This window comes from Triturus cristatus, chromosome 5_1 (genome assembly GCF_964204655.1).
Source record: "Triturus cristatus chromosome 5_1, aTriCri1.1, whole genome shotgun sequence".
Lineage (NCBI taxonomy): Eukaryota > Metazoa > Chordata > Amphibia > Caudata > Salamandridae > Triturus > Triturus cristatus.
In genome coordinates this window covers 784,279,851-784,294,946 of record NC_140587.1, presented here as the reverse complement: position 1 = coordinate 784,294,946, position 15,096 = coordinate 784,279,851, and the positions used below count along the sequence as shown (strand labels likewise).

General features: G+C 54.2%; 1 protein-coding gene across 2 annotated transcripts in view; it reads left to right on the top strand.

Moving 5' to 3' along the window:
* The window catches only part of THOC1 (THO complex subunit 1), a 387,395-nt gene that overhangs the window by 282,622 nt on the left and 89,677 nt on the right, over window positions 1–15,096 (top strand). For both annotated transcript variants that reach the window (XM_085605802.1, XM_085605801.1), the window contains exon 17: window positions 6,510–6,575. In XM_085605802.1, coding sequence (XP_085461928.1) covers window positions 6,510–6,575 — 66 coding nt within the window. The remainder of the gene's footprint in view (window positions 1–6,509; window positions 6,576–15,096) is intronic.

Sequence of the window (15,096 nt, the reverse complement as noted above, 5' to 3'; positions counted from 1 at the left end):
GTTACATTCTCAAAAACACATAAAGGGAGGGCTATATCTAAAGGAACCATTTCACATTGGATTGTAAAATGTATCCAAACTTATTACATCATGGCAATAATAACTTTACCTATCCCTCCAAAATGCTCATTCTACTCAAAAAAAGGGAGCTTCTATGGTCTTTTCAGGCACTTTACCCTTAGAAGACATATGTAAGACAGCTACATGTAAACCACTACATACATTTACAAAACATTACTGTGTAGATGTCATAGCCGTCAACAAGCCAATGTGGATCAAGCGGTTCTAAGAACATTACCTCCTCGTTTGTCTTCCTCGCCACATGACAGTGAGCTTCAGCTCCACACCAGAACCCTCCAAAGCAAAAAAGTCAGCCTCCCATCCCTTCCCAATATGGCCGACCCATTACACCCATGACCTCTATAAGAGGCGGGCCGGCCCAGCCCATCAGCCTGTTTTTTTAGTTCTGCGCACATCTCTCCAGATGCGTCAGGTAAGAGGTGCCTGTGGTAGCGGGTACGTGGGTCTCAGGTTGGAGGTCCTGCTCTAGCGGACCCTAGGATCTTGGGCTCCTTTTTCCCCCCTTTCCCCCGGTGTTCTGGCCGGTTTGGCCCTGCTCCAGCGGGCCATGGATTTACAGGGGGGGTGGCCGGGGTACGCATTATGAGGGGGGGCTGGCGCTCTGCCGTGCCTTAGCTCGTTGGAGCTCCCTGTGCGGGGTACTCCCTCAGCCCTGGGCTCGGTTTATCGCCACTCGCCTTCCTTCCGTGGCGCTGCAACAGCTGTTGTTCAGGCAATCCTTGATCTTGGTATATCACTGTTTGCTCAGTCTGAGGTGTAGTTGATGGTATTTCCTTCAGTGAGGCTGGTTGGTATTGCAGCGTGACACTCTGGCCTACTGCTTTGATTGCGCCGCCCGCTGGCCCCTCGAGGCGTTGCGGCGGGCGAGGGCGGTGCTCGCGCCGGTGGCTGGCTTTCATGGTATCGCCCTTCCCGTTGGTACGGGGGTTGTGTCAGTGCATATTGCCGCCATGATGCGCGGACTATGCTGTGTCTCTGGGAGGTAGTTTCCCGCCCTGCCTGGGAGTTGGTTGCTCGCTTACGGGCCTCAGTGTGTTTGGGGAGTATGGAATGTTGCCGGGGTGGGCGCGCTTCCTCCCGGGTTCCGTGGTAACTCCGGTCCCGTGGTCACTCACCCGTTGCTCCGTCTGGGGTCGTGCAGGTTGCTGGTGTCCCTGGAGTGGCGCAGGTCCTCTCGCTTTCCTGCGCATAGCTTTCGGGTTTGCGGTGTCTGGCACACGCGCATGCATGCTGGTCCTTTTCGCGCTACGGCAATCCCTGGTCTTGCAATGTCACTGCTTGCTCATTCTAGAGTGTAGGCACTGGCGTTTCCTTCAGTAAGGTCTGTCGGCATGATTTACGGCCTGGGGCCAGGTCTGGTGGCTCGATGGTCCCTTGCATCCCTCGCGGGGGCCTGGATCCGCCCTCGTTGTCACCGGTTCGGGCCCCGGGGGTCCGCTCAGCCCTTCGTCCTTCTGTGGTAGGTGAGTTGTGTGCCTTTGAGTTGGACTGCTCCTGGGGCTTATCGGTTTACGTAGGCTTTGCTTCGCTTTGCTGGTGCGCGTGTTCTGTTGTTCCTGGTGGTTGGGGGTGCTGGCTCTTACTCCTCCAGTTGTGTGTTCCCCTCTCTTGGCTACTGTGCCATGCGGGTCATGTCGCCCGGTTGGGTGCGTTGTTGTGTTCCGTTGGCCTGGTGGCCTGTGTTTGACCTCTTGATCAGCCTAAGTCACTATGGCCATGTGGTTGGGGGTGGGATGCGGTTGTCATTGTGCTCCGCTGTCGTCCTTCCTGCGCATGGGCGGTGTGTTGCCTGCCTTCTCTCCCCGCTCCTGCTGCTCTCACCTCCCGCCTGCCTCTGGTACGTGGAGGACTTCCTGCCCCGGTTGGTCCGGGGATCCCGGGGGGAGGCCCTGCTCTGTTGGGCTCACTTACTGGTTCCCCCCCCCCTTCTGGCCCTCGCGGTCCTGCCCTGCGCTCCCCCCTACCCCGCCACCTTGTACCTTAATGCCCTGCTATAGCGGGCTTTGGGGTTTAGGTTTAGCCGTTTGGCTGCCTGTCTCTGTGGGGGCGGCTGTGGGCTTGTCTGTTTTTCCGGCTGTTGTGCCTGTGAGCGTGAGGGTCCCTCGGACCCCTCTGATGTGGGTGTGTGTGTACTGTTAGGGGCGCGGGGCTCGGTTGGCTTTCGGCCGTGCTTGCCTACAGTGTCGGCGCTGTGTTTTGTGCCTTTCGACTCTGCTATGCTTTTGGGCATTGGTATTTCCTTCAGTAGGGTTGGGACCTGTTTCAGACTGGTTCTGGCATCGGGGGGTCGTCGTACGCCCTTCCGTGCTCTGCTTGTCCCTGCAATGGGGCCTTCCAGGTGTTTTCTCACTCTGGTTTTCTTCTGTGTTGGCCTGGGCGTGCCCTTTTGGTTTGTTCTCTCCGCTTTTCCGCAGGGTTCCATTTTGTCTGGGGTGTCTTTGACGCGTATGTTATAGGGCGCCTGTGGCGTTGGGTTGCAGGGCCTCAGCTTCATGGTTTGCTGTGTTGTCCCTGTTCCCTTTGTCCCTTCCGGGCTTTGGGCCTACGCTACTTTCGTCCTGTGGGCTCCTGTTCACGCCGTTGTTGTATGGGGTCTGTCCCTGTCAGTTGCTGGTTGGACGTCCTCCGGGGGTTTCCAGGGGCTGTGGGCTACGGCATGTCTGATGGGGCGGGCTGCGGTTGGCTCCTGTCCGTCCGTATCTGGGCTGCATCGGTGGTCGCCTGTTGTTTTCTTACTGGCTGTTCCTGGTGGGCTCACCCTGTCTTGTCCGGGTCAGCGTCTTTGCCGCTCCCTCCTCCTCCTGCTCCCTGTCTCGGCGTGCGGCTCTTGCACCTCTTTCCTGACGGCTTCCTGCTGTCGCCGTGCTTCTCCTCGCCCCCTGGGGGTTGTTTTTTTTTGTTGTGGTCCTTCTGTTCGGTCCTGCTTGGTCGGGCTAGCGGTTCGGCGCCCGCCTCTGGTGGGGTGAGCGTTCTATCCTTTTTTCTGCCGGGTCGCTTTTGGCGGTCTCGCTTGTCCTTCTCTGGTCGGATCGTGTCATGGGGTTTCGTTTGATCCCCTGGTTTTTCCTGTTGGGGTTGTCTGCCTTGGTGGGGGCCTTCCTCGTATCGTGTTTTGGGTCTTGTTGCCTGGCAGTTTTTCTCCCCTGTCTGTCCTTTGCGGTTCCTCCCCTTCCGGTTGGTCTCGGTGCCTCTGGCCCTTCCTTGGTTCTTTTTGCCCCGGGCCCTTCCCGCTCTCTCTCCTGGTGCGGCTGGGAGCATCCTTCCCGTTGGCGAATTTTGTCTTCCTGGGGGGCATGCTTGGGTTCCTGATCTGCACTGGGTCAGTGGTTTCCCCTGTGGGCGGTTTTCCCGTCTGGCTTCGGTTTGCCGTTCCTTGGATTCTCTGGGGTCTTCCCATGCCTTGCTGGCCCTGCCTCGTGCTCCCGGGTGTCTGCGGGGTTGGCCCCTGTTGGTTTTCTGACACTTTGGTGCTGTCCTTGCCTGGGTCGTCTTCGACTCCGGCCGTTCCTTCCTGTAACTGGATGGGTGTTCTTCTGGGTCCCTTTGGTGCTGTTGCTTCCTTTGGGTCTCCGGTGTTGACTCTTCGGCCTTCTCCTCCTGCCTCCCGGACGGGGGTCGCTCTGACCTTTTGGTTGAGGTCTTTGCCGCTTACTCTGCGGATTGGGTGTTCATTCCCTGGTCTTTAGCTGTCACTGGCTGCTCAGTGTACAGTGTTGGCTATGATATTTTCCCTCAGTGTGGTTGGGAATTGTTTGGGCCTTTGCGCTTTCCTGGGGTCGTCCTTCTTCCAGGGATTCTGGGCTTGTTTGGCCTGGCTTTTTTGTTGGGTCGCTGCCGTGCATTTTGTTCTGTTGGTGGTGCTCGCATGGGCCTGCCGCTGCTTTCTTTTTCCCTTGCTGGTTTTTGTTTCCAGCAGTGCTGTTGGGTGTCCGGGGGTGCTGGTGCCTCAGGTTCTCTACTCGCTGGCGGGCCCATGCGCTTCCGGTGTGGATTGTGTCCTCGTCTTTTGTCCCTGGTTTTGGAGTTCCGGGGCCTGTTGGCTCTGGTGGCTCCCTGGGGGTCTTGACGTGGCTCGGGTTCGGTGTTCGCCCTGCCCTTCTGTCCTCCTCGCCTTTGGTGTGTTTCTGCCTGTGGCTTTTTTTTCCCTGTGCTTTCCCGTTTTCAGTCGGTTCCTCGTTGTCGGGCTGAGCAGGGCCTGGTTGCTGGCTGGCTGCCTGTGTGGCCGCCTGGGTGCTCGCTTCGGCAGCTCGCTTGGTCCCTGTGCGGGTCGGTCTCAGTCCGTCGCGCTGCATTTCCCTGCCTTCCGGGCATGGGTGGACATATGGGTTCTCCGCTTTCCACTGTTGCCCGGTTGAGTCCCCTTGGTGGCCGGGTCTCTTTGGTGTCGTTTCCGACGCCTTCCTGGGTCTTTTTTCCCTTATTCCTGCCTGGGTTCTCTCCTTGGGGTCGCGGTCCCTTCCAGGGGGTCCTTTGTGTGACTGGTTTTTTTTTCCCCTTCTGTTTCTCTTCTGCGCCCCTTTCCATTCTTGCGGCTCTTGCCAGTTTGTTTGTTTACGTCTGGTTCCGCTGCACCGTTCCTCTGGTGGATTCGGGTCTCTCACGGGTGGTGGTCTCCCTTGTGGTGTTGCTGTGTTTGTCGGACTGCGTCACTCTTTCAGCTGTGGCTTTTTTGTTGGGTCGCTGTGGTAGGGTTGCCCTCTGTTCGTTCAGTTCCTCTCTCTGGACTTTTGCTCGCCTCTCGCTTTCGGGATGTCCGTTGGACGGTCCTGGTGTGTTTGGTCCGGCTTGCTCTTTTCGGTTCTGGGCCCTGTTTTCTGTGGCCTTTGGCTCCGTGCGGTCTGGTCCCGTGCCTTTCTCTGTCCTCCTTTAGCTTTTGCTTGGGGCAGGTTTCCTGGCGGCACTTCGTGTCTCTGGGGTCCGGGTTTTTGTCATTCCCGGTGTCTTTCGGTCCCAGGCTGGTTCTTCTGCTCGTGGTTGACTCTCCACTGGGTGGTCCTTCCGCTCGTTCTGGCCTGTTGGGTTTTGCCCTCGATCGTGGGCGTCCCCTTCTGGTCTGTTGGTTTCGTGTGCGTTTCCGTGAAGCCGCTTGGCTTTGGTATGTGCTCACTGTGTTAGTCATGTGGCAAGGAAGACTAACGAGGAGGTAATGCCCCGATTACTTACCGGTAATCTTCATTACTCCGAGTATAGTCTTCCTCGCCACATGAGTTCCCATCCCTCCCTCCCTGTCTGGCTCTCGGCTTCATGTTTATGCTTGGTATTTTCAGGCTGACGGGCTGGGCCGGCCCACCTCTTAGAGACGTCATGGGTGTAATGGGTCGGCCATATTGGGAAGGGATGGGAGGCATGGGAGGCTGACTGTTTTGCTTTGGAGGGTTCTGGTGTGGAGCTGAAGCTCACTGTGTTAGTCATGTGGCGAGGAAGACTATACCCGGAGTAATGAAGACTACCGGTAAGTAATCGGGGCATTATTTCAAGAAAATGCAACCCACACAGGTTAGCGAGCGCTTTGGAAGGAAAACTGCTTTACAGTCTATGCTAAACATATGTATCTACAGCCACACATGCTATCAAATGGAAAATGCTACTTACCCAGTAAGCATATGTTTGTGGCATTTAGGACTGTAGATTCACATGCACCCACCTTCCTCCCCAGACAACTGTGTTGGTTGCGGTTATCTACATTAAACATTGCACTATTTTCACATGGTCATCTCACTAGGATACGTTATCCTTCACATTCCATCCTCACCCACCAAGTGGAAAACAAACTAACCATGGAGTCAGGACCATGTGCATTGCAAGCAAGAGGAGGAATCCCTAAACCTAGTGATTTGAAAGACTTCTTCGAAGAAAAACAACTTGCACACTTCCGAGCCCAACACTAGATGCCGGACTTATGCTATGCATGTGAATCTACAGCACTACATGCCACAAACAGATGCTTAATGGGTAAGTAATATTTTCCTTATGAACAGTCGGCTGTTAAGAGAATCATTACAGGAACATATTGTACTCGCAACCCACTAACCATTTGTTATGCTGTCTGTGAATACTTCCCTAAAACTCTTATGTTTTAAAATAAAACATGCTTTTTAAAATATATACTATGTTTTATGTAAAGAATTTATTTAATTTTCTAAAACGACCTATAAAACAATAACATTTCAAGAACATGTGCAAAATTATCAATCATGTCATGTTCAGTACCATCTTGGTTAATCTAATCAACGCACAATTCCGTTGTTCCAATTGAAAAATTACCCAATGTCTACAAGCAAAATGAACATACAGTATTTATATACTACCGGAGATACATAGCAAAACCTTATTCTTTTTTGTTGGGGATTCATTACATTTTTTAAATTAATGAGTTTCTTAATTGCATATTGCTAGTAACATGTTACACGTATTTTCTTTGTTTGTAGTGAAGAGCTAACTAGGCTTTGGAATCTTTGTCCTGACAACATGGAGGCCTGTAAACAGGAAAGCAGGTGAGTTGCATATAGTACTCTAATTAAAAATGTAGTTTAAAATGCTCAACAGTGTTGAATGGGGGTATGTAGACAGGTGTGTAAACGCCGAGCTCTGGTACCCAAGGCCCACGGCAAAATGCATCCTGTGGCCCCAGAGGCCCCCTCAGACACTAGTGGATCGGGTGAAGCTCAGGGACCCGATGGCACAGCCGCAGTGCCAGCTGGTGAGAGCTACACAGCTCAAACAACAGTGCCTGACTAGCAGAGCGGCGCACTATGATGGCGGAGGCCACACTATCTCCGCACTGCAATGGCTGCCGGAGAGCAGCAAAACTGCTCACATGATCCACTGGAGGCCAAAGGGAGACCCTGGATAGCGGGACAAAGAGATTCCCCACTTACCCGTACCACCACTCACAGGCAATGACAGAGGTGAGGCTCAGAACTCAGCTTATCAGAAGAAACAAATGGAGAGGCCATGCTGCGTCTGTACGAAGTCATGTCCTGAAGGGAAAGAAAGCACTGGGGAAGGGCCTAGGGCCTGGAGAGGCCGCAATGGCGTAATTGGACCTCTAGTCAGAGCCGCGGAGGACAGAGGAGATGAGGACCCCTTGACAGGGGCAAAGTTACCTTAAGGCTAAGGAGGGAGAAAGTGGAGGTGCTCAAAAGTACACCGTACCTTCCCAAACTGAGTTGTGGACACTTAGTGGAAACAAGTCCTGATGCTGCAAAGTAGAGCGCTAAAAAGCAGGAACGCAGGAGGCGCCCCTGACAGGAAAGCACAGATAAGAGGCAGAATGAGAACAGTTACTGAGGCCCATACTTCTACGCACCTCAGATTCAGACTTTGAGCAAGAGGTAGGAGAGCCCACCTCCCACCCCAACCAACAGACATGCTAGGACTATATCTGCACAAGATGGAGGTTGGGGGGGGGGCATCAGGATGAGGAATATTTGAAAGGTGAGATCCAACTGGACAGAGAGAAGGAAAGGAGCAGGTGAGTGGCGAGCCACAGAGACCAGCCTACTACCCCTCTGCCCTTGCGCTCCCACCAATAGAGAAACCACATGTGAGAAGAGAACCACATACATCTTCAAACGTACAACAGTGCAGCCAGAATGACACAGCAATGAGGGAGCTCACCTCGAAAATTGGCTTTTTAGTAAAAGAGATGGCAGCTTTCAAAGGTCTTGTGAAATCCTTGATCGCACAGCTTGAAGGGCAAGGGATAATGGTGCATGACAAGAGCAGGAAGGCGAGTCCTATGCTACCTAAACCACAGCTTTCAAAGAGATCCGGTACACACACAACACAACATATTCCAAACATCTGATGAAAGCAGCCCTGCTGAGTTTTAACCCTGCTTGACTCTCGCCTAGCGGACGGGGCAAGCGTAATGTGGAACGTTGCACAAGCTCATAAAACGACAGTACGCAACAAGCTGGACCCATAGAACCAGTGGGCCATAGTGCTCTTAGGACAAGTCAATGCTGTAGGAAGCTGGCTCTGTGTATACTATACCAAAGTAAGGTATAGTGTGCACAGAGTCCAGTGGATACCCAGAGACTATAGAGGCTTATCAGAGGACTGTGTTAAGCATTTGTTGTTCACACTCAGGCACAAAATGATTACACACTCAAAGACTGAATCCAAGACCAATTCTTTTGTATAAAATGTTATTATTTTGTTATTTTATTTTTAGAACCAAGAGGAACTCAGTTGCATGTGAGTAACTGTTTCAAGACTAGCAATTCTTTTCAAATGCAGTAGGTATTGTGTTATAAAGGCCTATAAGTACTTTACAAGAGTATTAAAAAAAACTTTGGCAATGTCAATCAAACAGTAGCAAACTCAGCAAATGTAAGAGATAGACATTTAGTGCAACAGGCAGAAATGCAATGCAATCCTATGAAAGGAAAACAGTTATATGCAGTTACAGATACATACTTGACTTATACATCCAGTCTTCAGGGGTTTGGACCAACACTGGGCAAAGATCCGATCAAGGTAGGTACTGCACCACAACCAGCACTGGGGCAGCTAGATGCAGAGGTTACTGGGTCCAATGTTGGTCAATGGAGACTGAGGGCACCAACAAGAGTTGCTGGTTGCAGGTAGGTACCCGCTGTTTCGGGGCACAGGCCCCAGGAGTTAAAGCAAGCACAGGGGGACATGAGGCAGCACCAACCATACACCACTAGCGGCACAGGGGCGGCCTGGTGTAGGGTGCAAATAAGCGACGGGCACCCAATGCAAGTAAATGGGAATCTCAGTCGCACAAAGAGGCTGCAGGGTCGGACCAGGTGGCTGGACAAAGGTGACCAACAGCTGGGCAGGTAAGTTGAGTTGTCTGTGGACGCCAGGGCACTGTCGGCTGGGCTCATCAAGGTCGGGGAGGTGGAGGATACATGGGTGCCTTTTGGTGTCAGATTTTCTTTACCGGAGCCGGTTGCGATCAGGGGGATCCTTCTTGAAGAGGTTGCAGGAGACTTCATGGAGTCCAGGAAAGGTCAGCCACCGATGGAGTCAAGGTAAAGTATCGCTGGGGAGACTTCACTGAAAAGGTGAGCCTTTCAGACTCTGGTGCAGAGAGGGCAGGAGACGCGGATCCAGCTGGATCCAGAGTCCTTGTAGTTGGATTCCTCTGGGCAGGGCTGCTGTCCTCTAGAAATCTGGTCTTTGTTGAAGGGTGGCTTTCTTCCTCTGGTTTATGGAAGTCGCTGGCAACAGGACTGGCGTCAGTCTTCTTCGCAGGTTCTCTAAACTGGAGATATGCTTGTGGGGCTGGGGCCAAGTCAATAGACATCTTCAGGCTTTGCTGCACGGCATCTTCTTCGTAAGTTCTAGGAATCAAGCTTCCGGGGTGCCCCTAAATACTGAATTTAGGTGTGGTACAGGTATTGGCAGATGGTAGCCAATAGGCTACTTGCATTTGGGGTGACTACAACCTTTGTATGTAATGTCCCTTTGGGGAGGGAGAATTCGCTAACCCGATTGGCTAAAATATTTCCAATCTGAAAGAAACACGTTAGTTAGATTCCTCACCTTAGAATATCCCCAGGAGTCAGGCTGGATCCGGAAAGATTTTTGTAGCAATACCCCTTGTGCGTCGCTAGGCGTCGTCTGCGGCTCCGCGTCCGTCGTTGGCGTCGTGCACCGGAATGACGTCGTCGGAGTACTTGGACGCGGCCCTCGCGCGCTGACATCAGTTCTTCTTTTTTCCGCGGCAGACAGCGCCGATCCGGGAAGAGCTTACCCCTTAGTCAATTTTGGACTAAACTTTTTTGACTCTTTTTGATCTTCTGTCGACTCGACTCTGGTGCCGGTAGGATGCCTGGGTTTAAAGCCTGTGACTCCTGTCATCGACTGATGTCGGTGACGGACCACCATCGCCGGTGCCTTTACTGCCTGGGGGCCGACCACGACGCGGAGTCGTGCCCCGATTGTCAGGCCATGACCTCGAAGGCTAGGCGGGAGCGGTCCCGTAAGCTTCTCGAGCTTCGGCACTCGGCTCCGCGCCGCTCACGGTCCCGGTCCAGGAGGAGGTCCAAGGACCGGTCACGGAGCCGCAGTCACCATCATCGCTCGTCTGGCTCGAAGTCTTCGGGTAAGTCGAAGCGATCAAAGAAGTCCAAGAGGCGACACCGCTCTTCGGACTCCCCTCGCCGGTCGCGCGACTCGGCCGAGGGTCAGGGTGGTCCCACCCCCGCGGCTCCATCGGAGCCGCAGGAGCTGCGTCCGTCTCCATACCCGCCGGTCCCTGGGACTGACGCGACTCCGGCGGAGGTCAGTGCCTTCGTCCCAGCCATGAGGGGCCTGGCTCCGCCGTCGACGCCTGCCGGCGCGCCTTCGGGCCCCGCGGGCTCGACTGGGCGACTTTGCGTGCCGGCGGCTCCGGCTCCGTCGACGACTTCGGTCCCGACGCCGCAGGTCCCCGAGGGATCCAGGCCTAGATCTCTGCCGGCGCCAGTCGACCTCACGACGCCTCCTCCGCCGACACCGGTTCTACCTCCGGCGCCGTCTCCGGACGCCGCCGTTCCCCGGTTTAGCCCCTGTCTGGACCCGGCGCGGCGCCGCACCCCACGCCGATGGATGAGCGTTTCATCTACCGCCCGGCTCCGATCATTCCTCCTGTTTATCAGGAATCTGATGACGGGGGTGACTGGGAGGGGTCTGAGGACCCTATGGCCATCCAGGGCCAACTTTCACAGGACTGGGCAGAAGAACTGGGGGATGCCAGTGGTCTGGACACTTCACCGGACGCTGGTTTCATCTCTCCTCCGACTGTGGCCTCGGAGGAAGGTGCAGCTTTTTCAGTGGTGCTGCGCAAGGCGGCCGAAGCCCTGGGGCTCGAGTTGCCTGCTGTGGCCGTGAGGACTGATATACTCACAGAGGTGTTTCAACCGTCAGCAAGCTCCACAGAGCCTCTGCTGCAGTTCAATGAGGCCCTCATCGACGTTCTGCAGGGCACTTGGTCCAAGCCCTCCACAATTCCTCCTGTGGATCGGAACGTTGCCCGGTGCCACCGCCCTGCTCCGGGCGACCCCAGATTCCTGTCCCAACACCCCACCCCCGAGAGCCTGGTTATCCAGGCCTCCACTTCCCAATCCTCCTTCCCGTCCGCCCCTCCGGATCGGGAATCCAAGAGGCTGGAACAGTTCGGAAAGAAACGGTTCTCTTCCCTGAGTATGGGCCTGCGGTCTTTGAACACCGCTTGCCTCTTGGACCGTTTCTCCCACTCTCTGTGGGATGCGGTGGAGGACGTTCTGCCCCTGTGTCCGGAGGAGGCCCGGACACGTCTCTCCCAGGCACTTGCTGACGGGCGAGATGCAGTGCGACATGCCATACGGTGTGGACTTGACACCACGGACTCGCTGGGTAGGGCGATTTCCACCACGGTGGCGCTCCGGCGCCACGCCTGGCTGCGGTCCACGTCTTTTTCGGGGGATGTCCAGAGTACCCTCATGGATATGCCCTTTGATGGCACTCGCCTTTTTGGTGAGAAGGCGGATAGTGCGCTGGCTCGTTTTAAGGACTCCCGGGCTACGGCCACGTCCATGGGTCTCTCGGCCCCACGGCCGCAAACTTCCGCCTTTCGTGGCCAAGGAAGGGGCGCCTCCTCACGTCTGCCTAGCCACCGGCCGCAGAACCAACCTGGTCGCGGACGTGGGTTCCGCCGTGGCGGTACTAGAGGACAACGTGCCGGTCAGTCCACATCCACCCCGGCAGCATCCGCCTCAAAGCCCTCCTAGTCCGAGCTTTCAGGCCCATTCCACGCCAGTGGGCGGCAGAGTTCGCCATCACCTGCTCCACTGGCGCTCCATCACTTCGGACAGGTGGGTGCTGCAAATCGTCCGAAGGGGCTACTCCCTCCCCTTCGAGACGACTCCTCCAGCCATGCCACCGCAGTGCCACCGTATATCGGAGGATCACTTGAATCTTCTGCGGGAGGAAGTTACGGCCCTCTTGGCCAAAGAGGCCGTCGAGCGCGTTCCTGGTCCAGAAGTAGGCCGTGGTTGCTATTCCCACTACTTTCTGGTTCCCAAGAAGGGCAAAGGGGGCCTATGCCCTATCTTGGACCTCAGGAGCGTCAACACCTTCCTCCGGAAGGAACGGTTCAAGATGCTAACTTTAGCTCAGGTTCTGGCTGCCCTCGACCCTGGAGACTGGATGGTAGCGTTGGACTTGCAGGACGCCTGCGGTTCACGGTGGGTCAGAAGCATTTTCAGTTCACCGTGCTACCCTTCGGCCTCACCAGTGTCCCTCGGGTGTTCACGAAAGTGATGGACGGAATGCTGACAATGCAAAAATTCTCCCCCAGTCAAAAGATCTGGGTTAAATCCATTGTTCTTTTGCCCACTACGCCACCCCAGTTTGGACCAGCCCCATCCTTATCTCCGAAGACACAGAGTCGGAACGACATCGCTCAACGCCTATTCCAGCACTGATTGAACCCAGTGGTTCTATGTTGTCGCCTGAACACTTTGAGGATGTGTTAGGCTTGTGAGAGGAATGGGAGGGGTCTATGGACCCTTTGTAACACCAGGATGACTCTGCAGAGCAGTTGGACTTGTATGGGGAACTTGGGGTAGCCAGTGGACTAGACGCTTCCCCAGATACTGGCATGCTCTCTCCAGCAACTATGGCTATGGAAGAGTGTAGGAAGCTGGCTCTGTATATACTATTCCAAAGTGAGGTATAGTGTGCACAGAGTCCAGTGGAACTTGCGATCTGAGAAGGTATTCAGACCGCAAGTGTACAAGATGGCACTTGGAGGATACCGAGCCTGAGCCCGTAGACCATAGGATTGGAGCCGCGATACCACTTGACCCAACTGTGATCCGCGCTGTGGGATGCTCCGGTCCGCTGTTGCACTTGTTGGAAGCACTGAGGTGATCCTACACGCACCATTGGACCACGCCAACATCGAGGTCCACATTGCGACCCCAGGAGCTCCCAGCGCACCGATCTGTGCAGCAGCCCCAGATTCTCCCTGGGCCTAGCCTTTTCAGGAGCCTGAGCCGGCAAGAAATATTTTTACAAATCCTGCTTGGGGATTGTCACTACGCGACAGCGCATAATTAGATAGCGGAGACGGTAAGTCTCAATATTGCTAACGATAACTTTGATGTGTCTGGGAACTGACGGCGCAAAATGGCGGATCGCGAATGTCCTTGATCAAAGGTCCGTAACAGCCCATCTAAGACACAGATTGCCTTGTCTCACATCGGTTCGAATACCTACACCCTCCGATGAGGTATTTATAGCGTTACAGGCGTGATCTGAGATTCGTGGCGATCCTTTAATTAATACGGCCTAACTCTAAAATGGCGGAGATGAATGCGCTGTGAGAACTATCCTGCCGGCTTCGAGTCTGCTATCTTATACAACAAAAGAGCGCATTCATTTCTTGTGGCTGCAGTCTGAACAACTGTATGGAGCATTCTGAAACGAGGGACACCCGCAACCTTCAGTTGTCCTATTGTTGTTCAGTGCCTGACCTTAGTGTGGCGACAATGCAAGGACATCGAAGATCGGCTATTTTGGTTGGAGGAGCCGAGTACTGAATCTCAAGCGTGACCAGACCTTGTGCTTATGCGATTGCTCTACATGCGAAGAACTTCGATGCTCGTCCGATTTTCCTATCATGACTGTCCTTCGATACCCACGACACGGAGCCACCATTTTGTTGTTTCTTGTCCTCTCCCTCGGTCCGTTGGACTTCATCCTGCCGACCCTCAGACATTGCTCCTCAGCTGGACTGCCTTATCTCTCCCCCCCCCCCCCCCCCCACCCCCCCAGGCCCCCGTCTCTCCTATCACCTATCTCATCCCCCCCACACCCCCTTCCCTCTCTCCACTTCCTTGGATGTCTTATTTCTCCGTTCACTCTGTAGATGAGTAATATAAAATCGTTTTTAGCCTAATCGTTGTGTAAATGGATTCCTGAGTGAATTTACTATTTGCATAGTTACAACTCTAACCACTAGTATATGTAGTAGTTCTTTGTACTTAATATCACTAATTTGTGATCCTGAGCTTTCCCGTTTGCATCTCTCCCCTGAGTGACTCTACAACGTATACATTTCCTTTTCTGCTATCTGTATCTCTTCCTTGTGGGACTCTTCATCTCGCTGACTCCCTACCTTTGTTCTCCCTGACCCCTGCCTTTCGTGGATCCTGTCTTTTTCTGGATCGATAATTTACCCTGGTATTGAATGTGTTTTCTTTCTGTAATTAATGTGATTTTTTTCTTTTGCCATTTGTTCCCCCCTCTATTGACCTGCCAGTTCCGACCCGCCTCCTAGCCCCCTGTCCCTTGTTGCCCTTTGACTAAGCACTCCTTCTCCCCTTGTTGGGGAAAGATCCAATATTCACCCTCCCCCTCCTCTTTCATGCTCTGTCTCTCACCCTCCCCCACCGCTTTCCCTCTTTCATTCTTTGTCTACTTCCTCTGCTCCTATCCCCTCTCCCCTGATTCTCTCCCCTTGCCTGCTACGCCGCCTAGCCCCCTGTCCCTTGTGCCCTTTGACTAAGCACTCCTTCTCCCCTTGTTGGGTAAAGATCCAATTTTTATACTCTGTAGTCTCAGTGATCCCTCTGAGAGAGTCCACTGTGTCAAGGGAGCCACGCACAGTTGAGGTATGGTATGACGCCCCTTGCCAAAACACTCCCTCTCCCCTTGTTGGGGAAGGATCCAGTTGGTAGGCCTTGGAGTCTCAGAGACCCCTCTGAGAGAGTCAACTGCGTAAAGGGAGCCTCACGCAGCGGAGATGTGGGAATGATACCACTTCCCCTGGGATCACAGCTTACTGGACCTTGGACGCGGCTTTTACTCGTCTACCGGTTTGTGCCCCCTTCACCCTCCCCCTCCTCTTTCATGCTCTGTCTCTCACCCTCCCCCACCGCTTTCCCTCTTTCATTCTTTGTCTACTTCCTCTGCTCCTATCCCCTCTCCCCTGATTCTCTACCCTTGCCTGCTACGCCGCCTAGCCCCCTGTCCCTTGTGCCCTTTGACTAAGCACTCCCTCTCCCCTTG